Raw genomic sequence first — 24,384 nt, 5'->3', positions numbered from 1 at the left:
TTGGCTGTGGACAGAGTGTGCGGAAGCAGAGTTTAGAGAAATCTTTCCTTGCTTTTATTTATCACACATTTAGAAAATGAACTGCACTATACAAATGTCCACCGTTCAGTAATGAAACAAGCATCCTGCATGACCCCGGCCGACCTACAACCGAACAAACAACTTCAGCAGATAAAGATGCAACACAGCGTCTTTGAACGTGCCACTGACTCACACTTGATTAGAGGGCCGCTGTTTGTCTGTTGTTTTTTCCTGTTTGTCGTACAGTGGACTGTCGCCCGGGTCCTCGACTGATTCTGACTTTTTTTCTGGGTCGCTGAGGTGCAGGGAGGCAGTAGCATGCAGAAACCTTTGGATATGGCTCTCTGATTGGCTGAAGGCTAATTCGTTTCATTTGCTATGAAAGAAGGGAGCAGGTTGTTTTATTTCCTCTCAGTCTATGTTTGTTATTTACAACATGAAAACAAGGAAGTGTGTGTCTGCGTGTGTGTGTGTGTGTGTGGATTTGGTTGTGTGTTTTGAGTCCTACAAATGGGACACATTTTTCCCCCCAGTCTGGGCAGCAGGGAATTGGTTGTTCGTACAGTTCCTTCATCACTGAGATGCATTAAAGGTAGAGCAGAAAGGTCAAAGTTCAGGCCCTCCTCACTCTCTGGGTGGATGTTGGTTTTTTTTTAGATTTTATTATACTTTATTAATCCCTTGCGGGAAATTATTTTCTCTGCATTTTACCCATCATGGGGGAACCAGGAGCAGTTGGCAGCCATTTAGCGGCACCAGGGGAGCGGTTTGGGGTTCAGTGTCTTGCTCGGCAACACTTCAACAGGCTTGGTGGAGTGCGAGAATCGAACCATGAACGCTCGCCTCCAAGGAACGACCACTGTAACCCCCTGAGCCACGCCGCCCCAATATGGTCATATGGTTGGCGGTCCCGTGGCACAGAAACACAAAGATGTCCGCCGCGCATAGGGCTCCATACTTTATTACTCAGACATGAAATTTGAAAAAAAAAAAAAAAAAAAAAAAAAAAAAAGATTAACAAAAATAAAAGTGAGGAGAGCCGGCGGGGGCATTGTGGTGGCGGTTGGGAGCGGCGGGCTTCAGGCCAGGTAACTGTATGTGTCCTTCTCGCCATCCACCCGCTCCAGATACTCCTTCTCGATCAGGATGTCGATGCATTTCTGTCACAAGGGGAGACAAAAAGACATGAGAAAAAAAGAAAAAAAAAAATCATTTATATTGGAAATATGATTCTAAAATATGATTCCAATTATTCATAGATTTTTACTCAATTCATTCATTGCGTATAATATTTAACATTAAAAGACTGTAAAAATTGCCAGCAAATAACTTGGTTCCTACAAAGAGCCTGATAAAAATATTTAAAAAAACTACATTAAACTGTTTTCTGCGCTGTCCTTGCAGGGTTAGGGGGTCTCTAAAACTCTTGGTTTTAGGGTGAAGATCCTGCTTAGGAGGGGAACCACGTTTCGGAAACAGAATCCATCAACGTTCCCTTATTCCGAATTCTAACACGGGCTCATGAAATTCAGCTTCAGAAGAGACCAGGCTTCACCTTGATGACAGGAACCCTGGGTTTGAACCGGGACGACAGCTGGTTCAGCACTTCGGCTAGGAGCTGCTGGTGCTTAAGGACCTTCCTCATCTTCATGATCCTCACTATAGCAGCCTAAAAAAAACACAAAAAAAGGAATCATTCACACACACACGGGATTCTTGTTGCTCACAATGCTATTGGTCCAAATTATTTGTAAACACTGAAGAGACTGGGTTGAACATGGAGACCATCAAATCTCACCTGAATGAGGAGCTTTCGATCCTCCTCAATGTTCTTGTGAGTTGTCTCCTGCTCCTGTTTCTGCTCCGTCTTCATGGGGACGTTGATGTTGACCCTCAGCTTCTTACTGTGGGGGGGGGGGGGACAAAGTCAGATTTTGTGTTTTTTGTTTTGTTTTTTTCTCTTCAAAATCTGTCGCTTTGCACTGAAGCTGATTTTTCAGCTCATCTGAATCGGCTTCCTCACTTCTTGTATCCAAGAAAGAGCTTGATAACCGTGTCTGGTTTGAACTCCACCTCATCCACATTGGCGTTCTCATCCTCCAGCACCTGAAGCACAGAGGGAGGGAAAGGAGGGGCATATTGATGAATCTGCAGAGCTCTTTTGCTGTCTCTTGTTGTCAGCGTTAACTTATAATCATAACCTGGGACAAAAAAAGTCAATTCAAATTGGCTTGATATTTTTTTTCCAGGAAATTCAGCCCTGAGCTCTGACATTGTCTGATAAACTTGAAATGAATTGACTAGCAACCTTAACTCACCAGAAGCTTGGATTTTAACAGGATCTGCAGAACCTGAACCAGAATGTCCTGAAAACAAACAATTGGTTCAGTCAGCAGGAAGTTCTGAGTTTCTCGTCAACAAGACGATGCAAAGAAATGAGGAGCAGCAGTGGGAAAAAAAAAGGGAAAAAATAAAAAACAAATTGACAAATCCCATGCCAGCCTCTCAGCGCCACACCTCGTCTTTTCAGCAGACCTCCATGTTCTCAGTGTAGAATTTAAATGCTCATTTCATTGAATCAAATTAACACGTGAACTGTAGGCAGCTAGCAGATTCTAACTAGTATAACTTGTATCACACACAACTGGTTCTGGTGGCTTACAGTTTTGATCTGCGTGCTGTCTGTGAGCTGCTGAACTGTGTAGCTGTCCTCTGTGTTGTACTGCAGCAGGATGGCCATCTGGAAGGTGGAGGCCTGCAGTGTGTATCTCCAAAAAAAAAAAAAAGCAACAGGCTCAGCGGTAAATATAGCGGTTCAGTTTCGGGAGACAGTCAGACATTAAGGGCTCCCTTTATCTTTTTGAGTACCTGTTCTTGAAGCAGTTGGTGACAAGCTCTCCTTTTGACAGGTGATAGAGCCAGGTCAGCTTCCTCCCACTGTGTCTGCTGGCGTAGAACGCTGTGAAACGCTGATAGCTCCTCTCCAGCTTCACACACAGAAACACACATAAGGGGTCATATGAGAGCTCAAAGCAAATATACTGACATATATATGTGGTATCGCATCAGAGGCTACTTTTAACATCAAAACTATGACGCTCTAGCTGTTATGGTCCAAACTGAAATGGCTGCTAATCACACTGAAAATAAATCTACAAGAACTGAGGCAAAAATCTGATGGCTCAGGGGATTAGAGCAGTCATCTTGGAACCAAAACGTTGTTTTGGACGGATCATAAAAAGCGGCTGCCAGCTGCACGTGGCTCATCCATGATGGGTTAAATGCAGTAGCTGTACCTCACTGATGTGCTTTATCCATTACTGAATGTGACAAAAGAAAGGGCTTTCGTCTTCTTGATAAACTACTTTTATAAGTAATAATGTTGATTTTTAATCAAAGTTCTAATGTGGTCCAAAAAAGTCAAAGTCTTAGTAAAATCTGATTTCATTCACAGGGACACGTAATTTTATTTCTGTGGTGGATTTTATTAAATGTATTTAAATTTCATAATATCTGTATTCCCCATAACATCTGTATTCCCCACCCCCCTTAGATAACACAATTCAACAACCCCCAAATCATGTGCCTACAACATTCAGTTATCATAAAAGGTTAACATCATCTTGATTTTGCAAGGTGAGGTTACCTCAGAAGGCAGAGCAAAGGTGCAGGACTGCTGGAAAGGCCAAGACCCGGAGCTCAGAACCTGGATGCTGAAGTCCACTGAGTGCAGGGAAACACAATTTCATCGTTAGATTCAGGAGGAATTATTCTCTTAAACCTCAACGATGTGAGTTTTTGCAGTAAGGAAAAACTGCAGCGCTAATTATCCACAAGAAGATATCAAGTGGCAAAATGTCGCAATATCAAGGTGATTAAACTTTGTCCTCCAGTACAAAGGGGGCACTGCAGGCAGGTAACTAACACCTCCAGTGAAGAGAAATACCAACCAAATGGTCTGAAAAACTTTAAACAGAACCTGAAAAATAACAAGGCAAAAACTGACAAATGAACCTTAAATGATCTGAAATGGTGGGAAAAATTGAGAATTATCATTTTTGAAAAATGGAAAAAAACACAACCTGAAAATGTTCAACAAATATCTGATTTTAAAATGAGGATTGTTGGAAATAAGAAAAAAATATGACCTGGTTGAAACAACAGTCTGTAAATGAAAAAAGGAAAAACTAATATTTGATTCAGCTGGAATTACTTATAACTTTAAAAAGTAAACACAAAAGAGGGAAAAGTAAAATACTCACAGTCCAGAGGCTCTGAGTTGGTCAGGTGCTTCTTGAACTGTTCATTCAGGTCTTTACTGACCCCGATGTCCTGGAACATCCGCTGCAGTTTGGATGTGTACTCGAACCCACAGGCTTGCTGAAGGGGGGAGCAACAGCTACAGTCACACACCGGCGGCGAGTGCTATGACTTCTCAGCAGGTCATGGCGTCAGCCTGTATCACAACCGACCTTGAGTTTGGAGATCATGCTGGCCTCTGCGTCGTCGCTGGCACTGTTCTGGTGAACCAGACGCTTGGCCAGCATCTTGGCATAGAACTTCTGGAAAACATCTTTGTCCTCAATGTACTTGAAGACAACCATCTGGAACAGGGACAATGTTTCATTTAGCTGACACCGCTGTAGGACAGAGCATTTTGATATTCCAACCAATGTAATTCAAAGAGATGGCGGGAAACTAGAAAAACCTGAGCAGTTCTTAGAGCTGAGTGCATCTTTTCAAATGTGCAGTAGAAATATCTCAGCAGGAATTGCAAAATAAGTTTAATGACAAATCACCACCAATATTGTGCCTTCCATCACCTAAAAGTTCACATTAGCTTTATTAGAACCATGGACATGACATGAACGACTGTAAAAATGAACCTATATATCTACCAGACAGACTGCTTAGATTCTTACATCACACTGACTTCTTCTGTTAGAAAATAGCTGATTAGACACAAAAATAAATCCATGTCCCAAAAAGAAAGATTGAATTTATTTAAATTGTTTCTGATCTGATAAAGTAATAGTTTTATAACAAACCATATTCAAAATTTACTTTTTGTGTTGTGCATATATTAAAAAAGAATTGGATCAATCCATTGATTTAAATTTTCTGAGATTTACTGTATCCTCCTCCCTCTCATCATAGTGGGTGGAAACTCCCCAGACTCTGGGTAGGAGCTCGGTGGACAAGGGAGAAATCTTACCACTTGGTTTAATGTGTCCTCCAGTTCAGCTTCCTCTGGGTTTTTGGAGCTGAGGAGCAAAACAGAGTTTGATTTCAGTTACAGGGGAGATTTTCCTCTGGAATGGAAAATGGCTAAGAATATAATCCCACTGACAGAAGGCACCAAGATCATTGGGTCTTCAACTCTTCTAAACCTCTTTTTTTTTCTTTTGGATGCTATTCAATTGTTTATCACTTGCCGAAAAGCAAATTAAATCAGAATTCCTCAATTGATTAAAAGATAAAATTACAACAATGTGCCATTTATACTCCTGGCATTAGGAAGCGCCAGTTTGATTTATATTTAGAAAAGGCGACATGTATCCGGCCAGCAGAACACCCACCTCTTCTTCAGCAAAGAGTCACAGTATCTGGCCAGCAGCTCTGGAGACTTGCTAGACGACTGAGCCATCCTAGTCACAGCGTTGTTGTTGATGAATCGTCCACAGGCCTGTGAAAAGCCTTACAGTTACAGCCCAGAAGAAGCCAGCAGCCCTGTGAACTGCTACTTGTTTCCCCATCACAAACTGAACATCACGTCAATAAATATCACATGTGGAACTTGCAATAACGGGTGATATTTTTGTTACGCAATGTTACACTCCATGAAAATACATAAACAATCCAGGGCACTTCCAAGAGCAACATCTTGTATATCAAAACAACTCAAGGATGATTAACTATGTGAACGCAAATAGCCACTTTTGCCAAGAAGCGTCCCGCTTTCAGTTAGCACCTGCTGACCTTGTCAAGTGCGGCCACGAAACCGGCATCATTGTTGAATGCAGACATGACCAAAGCGTTGTACTTCTTGTGGACGTCGAGGGTCGTCTGGACGTAGACTTTCGGGTCCTGGAAGACAGAAAAGTGTGCTCAGTGTGCTCTCCAACCTCACCTTCCATCACGTTTATCTTCAATGGATACAGACCACAAATGGGACAGGAAACTTTTCCAGGGAACCAATAGCTTTAAAAATCATGCCTAAATGCCTTGATGAGATGTGGTGACGCCGAAGTCACTTAAATCTGTCCTTGAGCTCAAATACATGCAGTAAGCTGGCAAAAAACACTTAAGAATGTCTTCATACATCACTGGTTCATTGGACACTGGTCATTAAAAACCTCTTTGTGACTTTATATTTTACATCAACATCTAAAGCATTTATCTTCAGCATGTAAGACTGCTGCATTTGAACGGCCACTAAGAAGTCCTCAAAGCTTAGGGGTCTCGACCCAGGCATTCAGAAGTGCAAGACACTTAGGACCTCATTATGCCCAAAAGTTGTTAAGGCATGAAATGTTTCAGCCTTTTTTTCTGGCCATACAGTGTACATGTCTTGAATATTCCTCTATCAAATTGCCGTAGCTCTTCACTCAATTTAACGCAAAATCAGTTGGTGCAGCTCTCTTCTCTTCTCTGATAACTTGGTACTTTCTCGATCGCTGTTTGAGGAAAGTGTGGCTCAAACAAACAACTTCTAAACAAATTTAAATTTGAAACACGACCCATCCCCTGATTGTTATCTGAGCTGAAGGAAGGATGAAGTACATTGAGTGCAGCCTCTCCACACTTCTCGATGGCGGCAAGGCCCTGGTTGTGGATATGAGTTTCGAGGAGTTTTTTCAGTTCACCAAGACCGTCTGTGATCCGCGAAACCAGGTTGTACATCCGGCCAAGGTCTGAGGGGACACAAAAAGCAGAGGTTACCAGCAGGGACGAAGACGTTGACTGGCATTATTCAAATGACACCACAGGGTTGACAAAAACCCTTTACTATTCTTCTATTACTATATTAGAACAGGTTTTAGTAAAAACAGATGGAAATAAATGAAAAAATCTTGCAACACAGATTATTTTTGAATATTGTACGCAGGTTATATTTAAAGGTATGAAGCACTAAAAATTGATGGTTTCAGATCTGTATCTTCGGCCAAGAAGTTGTTGTTTTAAGTTTGGCTCTATTTCAAAGGTTAGAAAGTACTGTGCATATGTTCAACTGTTGTTCTTGAAATAAACATTCACAGCAACATGACTGTTTATACTGAACGAGGGTGGATCCCAAAATAGAGATCTAGAGAAAGATTCCCTTCCTTCAGTTCAAGTAAAGAAAGATCCAAAATTAAAGACTTCAGTTGGTTCAGTGAGCCCTCCCACAGCAACCCATGAGCGAGAAGCTGTCCAGGATCAGAACCCAAATACGCATTACTATTTTTTTACTTCAAACAGCAAAAACCTGCATGGAAAACAACAGGCTTACCTTCATTCTTGTCAGCATCCAGAAGGTTCTGGAACTCAGTGTGGAAGATCTCTAGGTGTTTCTCTATAAGGACCTGCTCACACTTCCTTGCCAGCTCATCCTGGGTGGACTCATGGAGGTAAACCTGTACGCGCCGCTGTTCCTCCAGCAACCGAGCTTCCGCCTGGGAAATTAGCAAGCATGTTGTCAGTTTTTCTTTCTTTTTTTTCATTTGTCACCGAAAAGGGAAAAGAGTGCATGATTCTACAGGCGGTAAACCAAAACTTCTTTCAAAGCCCTTCCAACCCTGCAGATCCACTCTTCTTTGACGACTGCATTCCAAGCACACTGCATACCTTCTTCATGTACTCTGTGACAGGGTTCTGCTGCAGGAACTCTGTGCTCTCACGAGTGTAGAAACGTTCTGTGTCGGTGAGGAACTGGCATTCGAAGTATTCTTTGTACACAGACAGCGTGGGGCCTTTGGCAAAGGCATCCTCCTCATTCAGGCCGAGCTCAACTGGTGGGTGGAGAGAGTTGCAGGTGTTCATTTGAAGTTTTACAACATAGCATTACCACTGGAGCTACATAATGAGAAGCCCTGTTATTTGAGTGGCAGGTATAATCATTTACAAAATAAAGGGTTTTTGATATTTTCTATGAGATGGTGTCTGAAGGATTATCCAGGATTTGCTCAACCTGAGGTCCATTTCCCCTCATATTTGTAGGTCAGAACTTTGCCAGAGCAATATTGAGTGAGGATGTCAAAAAGAGATAACCCAGGACAACTTAAGATGGAAAATTCTCTCAAATAGATCTTGGCTCTTGCTGCAGAGAGGCTCGGGGTGTACACAGTTGGACTGCATCGGTGGAGTGCTGAGTGCGTTTCTAACAGCAGCCACACTGTAATCGTACAGTATGAGACAGCGTTGCCAGTCAAGAGCTAGCCAAGTGAACCAGAGGTTTGTGGTACCATCGTGCAAACAGCCCTATGTTATCTGGAAACAAAGAAAAGGATTTGTGTTTTTGCATTTCCTGTGTCAATAAAAGTGGAAAAGAAGTAACCGCATAGTGACGCTTTCACAGCCTGTATTCTGGACACAGACAGGGTAAAACTAACTTGCGAGCCTCACTTTAGTGGAAAACACTGTTCAAACATCACGCCCTGCAGGCATTTGTGTTTGCAGCAATGACTCGGACCGAGACGATGACTTGTAGTGAAAGAGCAGGGTAAAAAAAAAAAAAAAAAAAAAAACGCAAAAACATTTTTTTCATGAAAAAAAAAAAATAAAAATAATGTTGCGATTGGAGTGACAGGCTGCTGTAGAGTAGAGGAAATCCAATATTGTACCACAGGCAACATGTTCAAAAGCATGACAGTGTAACAAACACATCTTCTAGAAGTTAGTTGGTATCTGTTGAAAGTAAACGATGATGGCAAAAGTAGGGTGACATTTTATCTGTAATGTTATGTGTCTAATGTACAAAAAATGTACTCCATAGTGGTATGTCTCAAAATACTGTGAAACAACATAGTGAATTAATAAATAAATTACCGTATGACTGGACCACACCGCTGATCAGTCTGGTGTTGATGGTCTCGCCATTCCTCTCTCGCTCTATCAGTTTCAACACAGCGTTTGTAACCTTGAAGGGTTGTACGATCAAGACAGACAATTTGACATAAATATCACATAAAATGAGATTAAACAACCTCCAAATACAGTTAAAATGCAGTAAGACACTTCGTGCCTCTGTAACAAGATACTAAACACACCTGTTTGTTAAGGGGCCGGAATAAACACTCTCTCCAGGTCACAAGTGCCAGCTGGGGAGAGAGAAGGTTACAAGGTTCGCAAAGATTAATGGATGCATTTCTCGATTCCTGTTTATGTGGAAGTTGCCCCGCTCAACTAAGTTATGGCAAATTAGAATAACAATACTGACAAGTTTAGGTATCTGCTTCAAATTAACCACCCTTGCCCCCCCCCCTTTACAAAAAAAAGAAAACCCAACATAATTTCAGAAACTTAAAAAAAGAACCACCCTAAATCTAAAAATTACAGCAAAACACCTGGTGTTTGAACTTTTAAACTGAACCGTATCAAATATTTTTGCACCACAATTTATTGCATGAAAACACATTGATGCACACTCAAATATGGAGAAACTACAAGAAACGTTTTCATGTAAAAGAGGGAATAAATGAATTATCGCAGATCTTTGACCAGTTGGAACTGTTGCAGTAGTCTTCTGTTCAGCATGCTTACTGAGTATATCTCATAGATGCCCTTGCGTCCCTCGTCACACTCTCGTCTGACCCAGTGGCGGTTGAGGTAGGCGCAGATCCCATTGAGGACCTTACTAGAGAAACGGTAATCCTCCCACTGCTGGGTGTAAAACTTCAGCACACACTCATCCATTAGATCCTCTCCATCCTGGAGCGGGGGACCAAAGAGAAAAGAGTTACATATATAATCCAAAGCAAGGTTGTCTTACTTTTAGGTAAGTAAAAAGATAGTAACAGGTGGACTGAGTGCTCACCTTGAGCAAACTGGTCAAGTAGTTTTTCAGAAACTCCTTGAGTCTCTTGTAGAGCTCCAGGCCTACAAACTGAGCTCCACCTGGGGTGGTGGACTTTTTGGAGGGCTTGGCTGGAGGCATAGAGCCCCTGCCCTGGCTGGACTGGTGAACACTGGTACAATAGTTATATACATGTCTGAGGAACAGGTTCAGGAAACACACACGAGACAATAGAGGTCATGGTCTTGTCACATCATAGACTGGATACACAAAAATTCAGCTTAACAATTTAACTGAATTTAAATATTCATAGATTACAATTTTCTTCATTCTGTAAGTGTATCATTCTGCTTTTACTTTATGGATTTGTCTCTAGTCAATACTCATTATTAGGCTTTACTAACTATTTCATGGGTTTCTCTTAAATTTTTTTTTTTCCTTTCACTCTTACTTTCTTTGATAAACCTCCACTCTAATAGTATGTTTTTTTCATTTGTATCCTGCTGGTGTTTTGTTTTTTTTTAAGATGAAAACAGGGTTTCCACACCTAATGTTTATTTTCTTTCAGGGGAAATGGGATAAGGACATGGCTTCAGGAAAGTTTTGACGGCCCTTAGTCAAAGGTGCAAAAGAGGAAGTGAGAAAATGTCACGTTCTTCATGCGCATGTGCACACATGCACGCACACATGCACACATGGAGCTGTTGCTAACAAAACAATAGTTTACAAATTAACTTTCACAAACAAGGTTTCCCTTCCATGATGGTGTTGACTCTTTTCTAAAGCTCTGTCATTTCCTCTATAATAGTTTTCTAAACGTAAAAACAATGTGAAGGTTTCCTGTTTTTGGGATTCTTGCCTTCAGGGTATTCTCTTCTAACTTGTTCACCAGCCATTCAATGCAAAATACAGGTTAAGGGTTAGACAAAGGGGGAAAAAGAGGCAGTGAAATTAAGTTCCTCTGCACGTCAAACATGACATGCCTCGAGTGCATTGATTAAACTGCTCAAAATATAGTGAAATATTTGTTCATAATTGCCTGACATGAAGTTATCCAATTAACCTCTGGGGATCACTAATTTGGATGTAATCGGTCTGAAATACAAGCTCACTTTTGTGAAACTGGAAGTATGGAGATAACATGACAAAAGGATTTACTATGCAAATGTTTTGATGGAATACTTTAACACTTAAGTAGTCTCTGTAAAGCAAATTAGTTAGCTGTTTTTCACAGCAAAGACAGGCTTCTGCTCACTTTATACATATACCAGAAAGTGATATATACAAATGAACAAGGTCATTTCTTTCTTATATTAAATATTTGTATTCTTAATGTTTTCAAGAACCTTTGTTGGGGTTGGTAAGTGGTCATAGCACTATTTCTCAGGTATATTTTTTTTAATCCATGCTCAAAATGGTATGTGTCTATATATATTTGTGTGTGCGTGTGTATATACACACACACACACACACACACACACACACACACACACACATATATATGGGCAGGAGAGTGCATAGATCTTTTAGGCATAAGTTGGAAACCGTATCAGCCTATTGTTAAAAATTGTACAACTGTTCCCAGCTCAAAAGTACAAAAAACAAAAGTACAGCTGAATGAACAAGTGAGCAGGAAGGGGAGAGAACAGCATGCTTTTCAAAGGCACAGCTCTGAAAAATTATACCATTGCATGCCAGTTAAACTTTCTTACTGCCATAAACAAAGAGCAGGAAGAAAAGGAGAAACTGTCATATTAGCAAATAGTTTAAGCAACTAAGAGATGGAGCTTTCGCTTATTAAAAATGCTTGCAGGTTCTCAAAATTTTAAATTAAATGGTTTTCTACTTTTTATTTCTAGTATGTCTGAGCTAAAAAAAAAAAGCAGATGACGGAGAAAATCCAGTGCTCAGAGAGCCAGGCTGATTTCCAAAACAAAGAGAGGAGAGTGATGATTCTTATTTAAATTCATGAACCGAGACATGGAAAATAATTTAACATGACAGCGCGCTGTGAGAAACAGACATCTCTCTCTATGAAAAAACAGAAAACCAAAACCAAACAATGTAAATGGTAACATATCCAACTGATCTCTGGCGGTGAAAAAACAAACGTATGCATGGACGCACACACTTTTGCTTGTTTTTTCAGTGAACTTTCCTCTCGATTTTGGATGTTTACTTAATTCCAAATGTTTAGTTTTGATTTTGAAAACTGAATTTGCCAGGGAAAAGAAAGGACTAGCTAAAGTAACTACTCTCCTTTCAAGACAAGGCCTCACCCATCTGTGCCTCCCATCCAACCCAACCCAACCGATCGAATCCCTGTTCTATACCAGAGTTAAATCCACACGGCAGCAACCTGCCCTGCTCTCACTGTATGGCGGATACGTGTAGAGTTCCATGTAGCGCGACTTGGCCATGCTTTGTCGCGTGTACACCTGCTGGATACCAGCCCGCAGGTCGTCCCATATCTGGTCCAGGCCTATCTGTTTCAGTCCATGGGGATTCTGGGTCCTGTTAGACGACATTGTAAAGCCCCTGTCCTCTCCTCTTCTTTCCAAACAATTCCCTCCCTTTCCTACTCGGGTGAGCGTTTCCCCCCCGACCCACTCCTCTTTTGATTTCAGTCCTTCTCGCTGTGCCCTCAGAGTGCGCAGTCCATCTGGCAGTGGTAGGGGCGCCTCAGGAAGCCTGTTGCCTGATGTGAGACGGGAATGCAATCCCACTCTGCACACCTGGGTGGCGCTGTCTGCCACTCCTCCACCTAAGAACTTCGTTAATCCTCACAATATGACCTGCAAAGAAAACAAAAAAGTTCTTTGACTAAGGTTTGTAGCAACCAATCTAAATGAAGAAACAGCTGAAACATTAAAATATGTGAAATAATATCCTCAAATTTGCTTCTAAAACCCCCAGTTTCAATTAGTAGACAAGTGATTATTTTGACCATATCATCACTTATCCATAATTTCCAACTCCAGGCTGTATAAACTTAAGTACTTATTGGATTTAATACATATCAGGTGATGTGTTTGTATAATGAGGGACAGTGTGGCCTAAGGAGATCAACACCCTATATCAAGGCGTGCATAATTATTAGGCAGATTCTTCTCCTCAGGCAAAATGGACCAAAAAAAATTAGATTTAACTGACTCTGAAAAGTCAAAACACACACACACGCGCGCGCGCACACACACACACACACACACACACACACACACACACACACAGGTGTAGAGAAAGAAAAAGAGAGTGAGAGACATGATGATTTGGACTACCAGCCAACCTACTCATAATGTCTCACTTTGGCAGAGTTCAAATGACACCCTGACTGAGATGGGTAAAACTGAATATAATTATGTCATTAAACAAGCAGATTTTTTTTTCAGTTTGAATATAAATCACTTAATAGTTTCAGCTACTGTCAACATATATATGTATACAGATTTTTCACCAGCATCTTATAGCCACAGTTTATAGCTGGCCAGGTATGTTGTGTGGATTTATCCGCTGAGCCCTGCAGACACGCTGCTGACCAGGCCTGATGACACTCAGCTAATAACAGATTAGTCCACTTCAATGCCTGCCTCCTTCACTTCGACACTCTGTGACCCTTTGTTACAAAGTTTGTTACAAACATGTTCATATAATTTATTCATTTTATTACAAAGTGTTGATGGGGATGAAGCCTTATGAAATAATGTAGGAAAACTGTTTTTTTTATTTGTTAACAACAGCTATTAGCTGAGGACTAAAAACAACTATTTAAAATGCATAAATTGCAACAGAGCGATGTAGTATCAAGGTCAAGACAAAAATGCACCTCAGTGAAAGAGCAGGGTGAGCCTGACAGTGACGCTGACCACAGCCCACGGAGGAAAGATCGTTACAGTTAATTGACAGAGTTTGAGCTCTAGTTTCATCAGCGCAGACAGGAGGGGACGAGAAGGTGAATGAAGAGCTTGGTCAACATCTTTCAAGCAGCAGAGAAGGAGGGCAGAAATTGACGGAGAAAGAAGGGGCAGAAGCCTGAAGAGAACGCTTTAAAGGTCCCCTTTTCTTTTTAAAATGAAGAACTCCACATTACAATCCTGGCAATAACTCTGGTCATTTTCATTTAATGTTTGGGAGCGCTAAATTGTTGGGATGCCACAATGGCAAAATACATGATTTGGACCTCACCAATTTTTTGAAGAACATTAGCAAATAATCATCAAAGTTCCCAAAAATTCTCATGTGTAATAAAGGGGTATTAACACAATTCAGTATTACACTGACATACTAATCGGCATATCTCAGTTTACTAGTCAGTCCTGTTTATAATCTCTCAACATGAAACATGACTCAGCTCATATTAGTGTCACACCACCTCAGAACAGCCTCCCAAAAAGGAAGGCCCGTATGTCTGCCTTGCCTTGCTTTGGAAATGCAGGCTAGAAGAACCAGAGAGCGGAATGGGTTTATGGCCACAGGCTGCTGTGTACATGAAGGCAGCATGGCTATTTTTAGAAGGACTCGGCATGCAGAGCTGCCAATCTCTGGTCATTGACAGCTATTAGGGCCAGTGACTCAGGCTGTGACCCAGGTGCAACAGTCAGTCAGTGGAAGATGGGAGGAAGCTGTGTGACCCTTTGTTTACGTCCTATTCCTGGTGATACGTCTGGCTGCCGCTTTTGGGATAATACCAGAACAGTGTGTCTAAACACACAGCAGTGTTATGGAAGCCAGGAATCTTACCTCAGCTTGATAAGTGTTACTTTCTAATCTACTCATAAGAAAATAATAGAATAACAAAAGTCTTTTTTATTATGAAATGAAGAGACGTTCTTCTGATCATTACCAATTTTATATTTCGATGTGGTCAGTGCTCATAGTGGTTTCTTTTTGCTCTGGTTTTGTTTGATGAAAAAAATAATTAATTAAAATGTAATTAACAAAGCAACAATGAATCAAGTACCAGAATTTTCTCTAATGACTTATCATATTATGATTAACATTTGTATATATGTGTGTGTGTGTGTATATATGTATATATATATATATATATATATATATATATACATATATATATATATATTCAGAATGATAAGAGATAATTTGCTTTGCTATTAACTGTAATGTTGTAATAACTGCCACATTATGAAAATGCAAAAGGCACTAATTTATTGATTTAATTTATTCTAACGATTTTTCTTCCTTTAATTGTCTTAACATGAAATACCTTGGTCCTCCACACAATCAAAATATTGGTAAATTAGCATCAGTGTAATAATTTATCCTTTATTAATCCCTCATGGGGAAATTCTCTCTCTGCAATTAATCCATCATGGATGAACCATGAGCAGTGAAATGCCATCCATCAGCGCCAGGGGAGCAGTTAGGGGTTCAGTGTCTTGCTCAACAACACTTCAACACAGGAGGAGCAGCCAGGAATCAAACCAGGAATGTTCGGTTCCAAAGACAATTGCATCAATGTGTAGGACTAAGTTTGAATTATTACAAAATGAAGGTTCAACTGTATCATAGAGGATGTGAGGCAGTGACACCACATTGTTCTTATAAATCAATTAACTTAATGGAATATTTTTGATATTAAAATGATCAATACTGTTTGTTACTGATCAACTGCACACAGTGTGAACACTTGCTATACAGCAATTCAACAGTAGTTTCCACATTAATATCTACCCTGGAAACCTCCACTCTTCAACTGCCTCACAGCTTCTGTGAACAACATACAGGGCTTTGCCAGCCATATCATTACCTTGGATTAACATATCAATTAAGAATTAAACATTCATGCAAGACTACGGTACAATCTGAGACAAAAAAATCCAAGAGTAAAATATTTCATCATTTACAGCACTAATAGGACCAAAAAGGTTAAGCAATGAAGCAGGAGAAATACCTTGACAGGACTCAGATTAGAAATCGTCCTCCATCAGTCATTCAAAAACACAGTTGTCTGTGCCCAACCTGAGCCCAGCGTGCCTTTACCGAACCAAAAACTGACCACAGCACTGCAACGGCAATCTGCCATCAACACGCCTGCTATCACAGCCACGTAAAATTACACTTCTGCCCTGACATACAACAAACTAATGAATATTCAGTCATATAAAAAAAATAGGCTAAACATCTGCAAAATGCAGTTTTCAGGTTGAAAGTATAAAAGAAAAAAAAAACTGATACAGAGCCCAAGACTTTTACTGAATCCACAAATCACGTGTCAAAACAACGTGTTGCAATGTCTCTCAAATGTGCTAAACTTACGATTCTCAATGTAGCAAGAAGACATATTCTGCAACTGTGTGGCTTACTTCTCAAACAAAATAAACTCAGAGGAAACTTTTGAAAGAGTGTTTGCAATATCAGGCAACAGTTTAGTGACACCCCATCATGGCAGTGCCATGAAATCTACAGGCTGTCCAAACAGCAATCCCTCAGACAGCTACAGTATTCTTGTTTTTTAACTTTATATTTTTGTACTGTGAATTTTTTATTTTCAAACAGCACTTTAGCTCAGCATTCTCGAGTCATTTCATATAAAAAATGCCTTAATATTTTCCCCAAAATTTGATTGAATTCTTTGGAACATTCATTCAAAAATAAATAAGATAATTGCTGAATGAAGTTAAACTGCCTTCATATTATTTGTAAGTGCAATTACAAATGCAGATAATGATAACAAAGATCAGGGATACAGAGTCAATTCCACAAATTTCAGGCAATTCATTGCCACTAGTAACTTCAAATATAATTCATGCAACTTGAATAATATTATTAACCCATTTTCAGCTTTTTTAAAGACTAATTTCTGGTCATCACAAGATTTCCATGCTCCAAGACGCTGCCTTACAGGACATGGGTCTGATTTTGCCCCTATGTGCTCGGCCGCCAGTGACAAGCTTGCGCAGGTCAGACCGGACTCTCAACCTGTTTTGGCAGGGGCTTGTCTTCCTTGGTCAGCTGATAAAGGCAGCCTTAGATGATGTTAGTTGCCATGGCAACAAGGACAGCCAAGACCACCGAGTTGCCATTAGACTAGTGGAAGTTGAGGGTGTTCAGCCTACCGGATTCCTGTACATCTGGTGTTGAGAAGGCATGGCTTCTGAGCAGACACCGTGTAAGATTCCCACAACAGAATGAGCTGGAAGAGTTGAATCATTCCTAAAGCTGTGTGACTGACCACAGAATAAGGTTAAGCTTGAGCAGCAGCAACAGTTTGTAGACAGCTTGTTTTGAAACAGGAAACCCAGTCCTTGGTCTTGACAGAAAAACCATGGGCAACATGTTCTTCCGCCATATCTCAGGAAGGCGGCAAAGGTCGGAACTTGTGTCAGGGAGCGAAATTCTTTTCAAGGAATGGTTGTGTGTATCTGAGACACCCCATGTACTCTGTCAACAAGCATTGCAGGAAAAACACAATGTGTTTACAATGTTGTCATTTAGCAAAGTTAGATTACGACCCTCTTGTTGATTGTATTTCAAGTTACAATAAACTACCATAAATGATGGAATTAAAACCAACTTAAATTTTATAAAGTATAAGTCTGGAACCAATTTGTTTCTAACAGTGTCATCTTATCCAGTTAACTATATCTTAATTTAATATACAGAAAAAAAAAATTGTTTTTATCAATTTTGATGGGGACCACAGCCTTTCGTGGTCGAAAAAAAGGATAGATAGGATTGTTGACAATTGTTTAAATCGTTCTCAGGGACAACTGACTAGTTTTTTTCTGATAAAAGCCCAGACATATTTTAATGACCCACTTTTCATAATGTTTGCTGTCACTCTGGTTATCGCACCTGATGAGCCACCTACTCTGTCCAGAGGTTGGCAATGTGCAATTTTGTTTTTTTCAAGGGGTTCTAATTACTGAGACATGTACATTATAGTTTTGGAGGAAAACTAGAAGAAGGATAACCTACTTTCGTTTTGACACACTTTCTTCTAACTTTCTGTTAAGTAATATATTTAGCTACTATACTAATACTGAAACCTGTACGGAAAAAGGTTAACCGTGGGAATAAGTAGGAGATGTCAAAAAAGAGCCACTTTGGAAAGCTCCTACCTAAGTGGTTTTCACTGCCATCCATTGAATTTGGGGCTCAGAGAGTTGAAGTTTTGTATGGGTGTTGAACAGAGACAAACACATTACAATGCGTTCTTTGTTGGCCGAGTGCAAATCAGGGGTTGACTGATTATCAGCCATTACTGATAATCAGCTAAGATGTTTGTCAGTTTTCATATCAGATCGGCTACTTTCCCCCCCAAATTCCCCTTTAATAATGCATGGACTCTCTTGCACAACATTGTTGCCCTAAAGCAGTCTTCACTGTTCGACACTGTCTCTACAACAGCCAGCAAGGCTCAGTTTCAGAGAGACGAAAAAACATGAACCAATTTTTCAAGGTCAGAGACCAACTTAAAAACCTCCGTATTGCTTTTACGAGGAGTGTGCCGTAGCGTTACACTGCTTAAAAAACTTGCCCTGATGATTCTTTCTCAACTTTATTTGGTAGGGTATTGAGATTTATTCAAAAAAGGGGGTTCAGAATTGTTATATAGTGTATGTTTGCCATGTACTTCATTTTTTTAAAACAGTTTTGAAATTATATGCGGGTCTATTAAATTCAGACTCAAAATGGTAAATGTCTATAAACGTTGATATATATCTGCTATTGGACTGTGCCATCTATGTGTTGTTAGGGGGGGTGCTTACACAACAAGGCAGCTTGTGTTAATAATACTATATTGTTGTAGAAAACGAGGAATCAAATAATTGACACTGTCCTTGTAGATACAATCTGCAATTGAAAGGAGTATAAATGACAAAATCTACAGATGTAACATCTTAATAATATTGTATCATAGCCCTCTGGTGATCTACACCCCACCAAATCAGTCTTTATATCAGTCTTGTAAACTCAGCAGGAAAAAAGCTTCCCTGTCAAACCATCTCAAAAAGGCAGGATGAATGTATTATTGCATGCAACCTTTTGAGAAAATGAGACTTTTCGCTAGAGGTGTCTGGATGTAGATATCAATTGATGCTGGATACAGATCCCTATAAGTCTATTACTTTAGTCATAAGGCCTGATATGAGCCACATTTAGCTTTCAGACCAATACACAACTGGTAGCTTCAACGATTCCACACTGAATGAGGTGTTCCCGCCTTGCATTGGTTTGACCAGGTTAGACCAAATCTCAGACAGCAGCAAGCCTGTTTCTTAGCACAGTATGTCAGGGGAAGGATACAAGGCTCTTGAGAAGAGAGTGGTGCTTGTGGGGAAAATAAAGCTTAGCGTGGAAAATCTGATTATCCTGCTTGCCATGTGTCTCCTCTGGCCGGCAACCCACTACCCTACATTTACAACACAAACAATACAAACCACAACACACACACACACACACACACACACACACACACACACACACACACACACACACACACACACACACACACACACACACACACACACACACACACACACACACACACACACACACACACACACACACACAATATCTGACTTCTGAAATAAAATCAGCTCTTTATCTTATTCTTTGCAACAACAGTTATAGTTAAACAACTATGGACATGGTGATAATAATGAAGAGCAACACAGCTTCAGCTGAATCTCCCTGATGGGTAGTCCGGGGCAAAAGAGGGGGTAAGGTAGCGTGAAAATGTTATTAAAGGGGTTGTATCATCTTTACACCAACAGCAACAACCTGACCATCTCTGATAGTGGCAGAAAGTTATAAACTGCTGATTTGTTCATTGCGCTCCTCCATTTGGACAACGACTCATTTATACAAATTGACCAAACTGACTCAGGGTTTGAATGCCTGTGAATTAAAAAAAATATATATATATCAACCTAACTAGATCAAACTAATGCTTGTGGAGAAGAAAGCATATGAAATAATCACTCTATATAGTAGCAACATTACCTCAATTACATATTTTTTTTTCAAGGAAATACAGGAATTAAATTTTGCTGACAAAGCAAAAGAACTGGTAATATTTGTAAAGCACAGCTGAAATGTAATTTATTTTGTACTTGAATCCCTCAATATCAACTTGTTTGTATTTCTCCTTAATTAAATCAGTTGTGTATAATGATTTTAACTAAGCCTTGAATCATCAATTCAGCCAAATTCCGAGGTAACTGTACCCTTTCACCCATTGGGTTAATAAACTAATACAGTCATTGACATTCCAACCCAATAACACAATAACAACTCAACTTAATATCTTGTTTTCACTTTCCCTGACATTATTTGTTTCAAATTTTATACTTTGAATGAATTTGGCATCAAAGCAACATGTGTTTGTGAATTACAAGCTAAATCATGCACATAAAGACGGTTTGTTTTTAAAACTCCACCTTCATTCATGCACTTTCTTTCTGTCACGATCATAATTTTATAAGACCTTGTAAGGAAACTGTGGCAGGTGCTTACCACCATTTACATTAGTTCAACTTGTCAAACAAAGTATATCTGCATATTGTTCAGAATTTTACTGGATAAATATACAATTGCACTTACTGAAAATGTAAGAATGAAAATAAAATCCAAGGCACAACTTGGATTCAAAGTTGATGTCACTGAATGAGCATTGGGTTTGGGCTCTGCAGAATTTCAAAACAAAAATATTCTAATTCAGATCAAGAGGCAAAACATCTCGTAAACCTTACTATCCAGTAGAAATTATGCCTCTGCCAAACTCTTATTTCTTGATTACTATTACTTCATTAACATTACACTTTTATGGGATATGGAAAAAAAAAGGTATCTAGGTTCACTTGCTTTATGTTCTGCTACCTGCTACCTCATTGAAGCCGATTCTACTTGTTAAGTATACATTTTTTACCCATGTCATGCAAACAGTAAGCTTTAATTTGGGTGGACCCAAACCAATATTACTGGATATAGTGGTGGCTCAAGGCCGAACACAGTATGTTTTGAAGTAGAAGGTTTGTGAATACAATTGAGGAAAGTACCAACCAAATCAACAAGCTCAAGGAAACACAAATTTGTGAGGCTCTCCACGTGAGGTTAGACATGTTCAGTTAATTCACCGACCATTCATACCTACAAAGTTTGCCAATGTTGTATACTTTACAAGATGCATGAGTAGCAATCTATAAAATAAGAATCAATTAACTCACAAAAGTATTAAAGTATAAACATATATCGCAACAGACAGCAATGCGTGAGTCAAGCTATAATCAGAAACCGAGTATGTCTGGGCATATTTTATCGTCGCTATGTGTACATAACAGCGTATACTGTAACTCCTTTACTCTCTACATACGAGATAATCTGTTTCTTTTCATTTTTTCTGGCCTTCTAATGAGGAGTATTTTTTGATATTGTGGGGGGCCCTCATCTGCAGGAGTCCTGGTGAGGGTCAAAATACAACTGTTCCAATAAACAAGTTTTTACTTGAACGTGAATGTTAATGCCTAACAGTACATATCTAAACAAAGGATGTAATAAATATGTGTAAGGGGTCATTTATAAATATATCTAGCTTGTTTTTTAACAAATTGATGGTCCCTACACACAGTTTAAATAAAGGATGCCAGATACCGCCACATTACAAACTCCAAACAATAAACAATTTAGAGAAACAGTTGAGTTTTCATCGAAACAATCGAAGATAAACAGCTAGCACTGCTACTATCTGCCCCCAAAAGGAGTATTCTGATACTCTGAAGAAAATCAAATAAAATACAGCTGCAGTATTACTAGAAAAAAAACGCTTAAAATGATTGCAAGCTCTCTGTAGTTGAAACGATTATTTTAACGTGGTCCCAGTATTCCTGGAGTGTTGGTGCCGAGTGTCAGGTTCCAACCTCTATCAATACAAAGCGGTGGATGGCCGATCTGTCTAGTGATTATTCTTCTCTAGTCGAAATTAGTGCTTCGCAAGTCGGACAAATTTATAAATGTACATTACTAGAGAAAGCTCACGACGATCAGCGAGAGGAGTCAAGACAGCTACGCAATAGAGCTAGCTTCCATTAGCTTCTCAGAGTCAATTCGCCAAGTTAGCTTTAGAGTGGGGTTAGCTCGGTCCCCTGGCGCGAGGGAGAAATGTTTCATATTCACAGACGTTCACACGGAGGATTGCGATTTGTAACAATTTGGACAAATGTGTAACCTCCGGGGTATATTTACCGAGCTAACTGCAGTGGCCAGGTTGCTTGTGTTGCTGGTGTAAAATGGCAGCCTAGCTTCTCAGGCTCAATAATGAGTCAGGAAAACAGTTCGCTAACCATAGAGCATTAGCCCGCTAGCGGTTAGCCGGACAGATTGTCAAAAGAAGAGCGCCGGCAAGTGTCCCTCCCCACCTCTAAAAATGACCTCTTACCATTTTAACGCCGTCGACGTCACCGTATATTTGTTGATGGAGTGATTTTCTGGGCCCAAGAGATGTGTCCTTCGTTGCGTTTCACGTCTGTGTGTGTTTGCTGTGAGTTGCTAACTGCGACCGTCCGCACAAAGATCAGCTCAGCAGCCACCGAATCATGATGCCTTCAGGTGCTAATGGGAATTTTGAGGCTTTAAAAGAGACCAGGGTTATATATCCCCGTTTGACTGCAAACGTGAAATAACCAGTTATTAGGAGTTTTAGTTTAATACTCTGTCGTGGATTATGAATCTTTGCGACCCTTGGGCAGCCAAATTTTTTTTTTTTGTTTGTTTTTGCAAATTGTCTTGGCATTATCCTTTATATGGCGAGTATTTTCTGTTTGTTTGTATTTAGTCCTTTGTTTACTTTACATTTGAGGCTCATATTTTCCCTCCGCTAAATCGCCTTATAGTTAATAAAACTATGTAAAATACCTTGAATTAATTACCTGGAAATAATTTGAAAATCAATTAAATTAACATTAAAATTTGTAAAAAATCAACATGTTTTTGATTATACAAATAAGAAAACACATTAAAACATCCTGAAAGACAAGACAGTCATCACCAATGTCTACAGAGAAAGTGAAACTATCTCATCCCTCATAAATAAGCAGTAAATTGAATTCCAACTCATGAGCAAGAAACAGCTCAATAACAGTAGACAAATATATGATATGAAATACTATGATATGCGATGGTAATGTTTATTTAAAACGATCTGAACCTCTTCCATAAGGAGGATTTTACAAGATATGTTGGGGGTTATAAAAGGTAACTTGCCCAATGATTTTTGAAATATTTATTCCAACCTCATTGTTAGTATTAGTAGAAGTAGCAGCAGCAGTAGTTGTAGTCGTAGTAGTAGTATTTAAATACTAGTACAACTAATTTTTAGTACAACTAATAACAACAACAACAATAATGAGGATATTAGCAACAATACTAATAAAGCATTCTGAAAAATCAACGGTATAAACACTGCCATCCTGTTTTTTTTTCTTGAGGATGCAGTGTAAACAAACATTAGACTCAAAGTTCAAAGCACATATAGACTTCCAACATGATTTTGTAACATTGAGGTATAATACAATATAGCTATGTTGATGACAGTTCATTTAAACTTATCAAATCCATTGGAAACAATAAATTAAAGAAAGAAAAAATGTAATTTGGTGGATTGTTTTCTATTCAAAACAAAGCAAAATTGCCTTTCCCATTCCTTTTTAATTCTTCTTTCTCCAATAATAGCTAACAAATACTTTCTGTATTTTCAAATGCCAAACTTTGGAGTACTTTTAATTTCACAAACAGTGGGTTGTCCAATTATTGCAATACTTAAAATATGGCGAGAACAAGTAAACCATGAGGTGTTTATCAAACATCGGAGTCTGAGAGAACCCCTTAAACGCAGCATCGGCCTTAGAGAATTGTGTCACTTTAGGACTACAACAATGGCTACCGCGCACCAGCAGGCTGCTTCGAGTGTGTTTTTCCACGTTATGTGCACCTTTCTGTTTCAGTTACCTAGTGTCATGCACTCAGCAGATTGAAGCAGTTTGCTTATGTTAGGTTGCTGCCCTTTGATATAACAGTCGAGTCCCCCCTATTGGAGAGGAGACATTTTACTGCAACTCCTGCAGTCACAAGAGAAATATTTAACTTTGTTATTGATCATCACGAGGCATCTCTGAGACAACAGACCAAGACCCCCTGCTAGCCGATCACAGGATAATGGACATGTAATTGACAACGAGGGGGTACTCTATGAGACAGCTAAAAATCAAGTCATCCATCATTCACCCCTTTTTTATCAAAACACATGCACACAGACACACTAAGGAAAATATTTTTGATGTAAAATAGGGCGAAATAATGTTTGCCTTGTTTTAATGACCGAATATGCCAGTCTCTGCTTCATAATTGCACGA

The 24,384-nt window shown here is 39.6% G+C and overlaps 1 protein-coding gene across 2 annotated transcripts; it reads right to left on the bottom strand.

The window, feature by feature from the left end:
• Nucleotides 1–31: 31 nt before the first annotated feature.
• LOC147231732 (cullin-1) lies at nucleotides 32–22,572 on the bottom strand. Of its 2 annotated transcripts, none has more exons than XM_086150746.1 (22): nucleotides 22,413–22,572; nucleotides 12,404–12,810; nucleotides 10,037–10,211; nucleotides 9,763–9,930; nucleotides 9,270–9,320; nucleotides 9,049–9,139; nucleotides 7,849–8,012; nucleotides 7,514–7,676; nucleotides 6,805–6,935; nucleotides 6,001–6,108; nucleotides 5,601–5,707; nucleotides 5,237–5,285; nucleotides 4,494–4,625; nucleotides 4,284–4,401; nucleotides 3,668–3,744; nucleotides 2,890–3,008; nucleotides 2,684–2,789; nucleotides 2,340–2,387; nucleotides 2,045–2,127; nucleotides 1,820–1,925; nucleotides 1,577–1,690; nucleotides 32–1,181 (listed from the first exon to the last, which is right to left on the bottom strand). In XM_086150746.1, exons 2-22 carry the CDS (start codon nucleotides 12,541–12,543, stop codon nucleotides 1,101–1,103), a joined length of 2,331 nt encoding a protein of 776 aa, XP_086006872.1. In that variant the 5' UTR covers nucleotides 12,544–12,810; nucleotides 22,413–22,572; the 3' UTR covers nucleotides 32–1,100. The 2 variants fall into 2 exon arrangements, with proteins under 2 accessions (XP_086006872.1, XP_086006871.1); XM_086150745.1 differs by having other exon boundaries at nucleotides 2,684–2,793; nucleotides 2,891–3,008.
• Nucleotides 22,573–24,384: the final 1,812 nt, after the last annotated feature.

Source organism: Fistularia commersonii, chromosome 8, assembly GCF_037954325.1.
Source record: "Fistularia commersonii isolate RoL2024-O1a breed Wild chromosome 8, RoL_Fcom_v1.0, whole genome shotgun sequence".
Classification (NCBI taxonomy): domain Eukaryota; kingdom Metazoa; phylum Chordata; class Actinopteri; order Syngnathiformes; family Fistulariidae; genus Fistularia; species Fistularia commersonii.
Note: the sequence above shows the minus strand (reverse complement) of the source record. Positions and strands in the feature narration are given on the sequence as shown.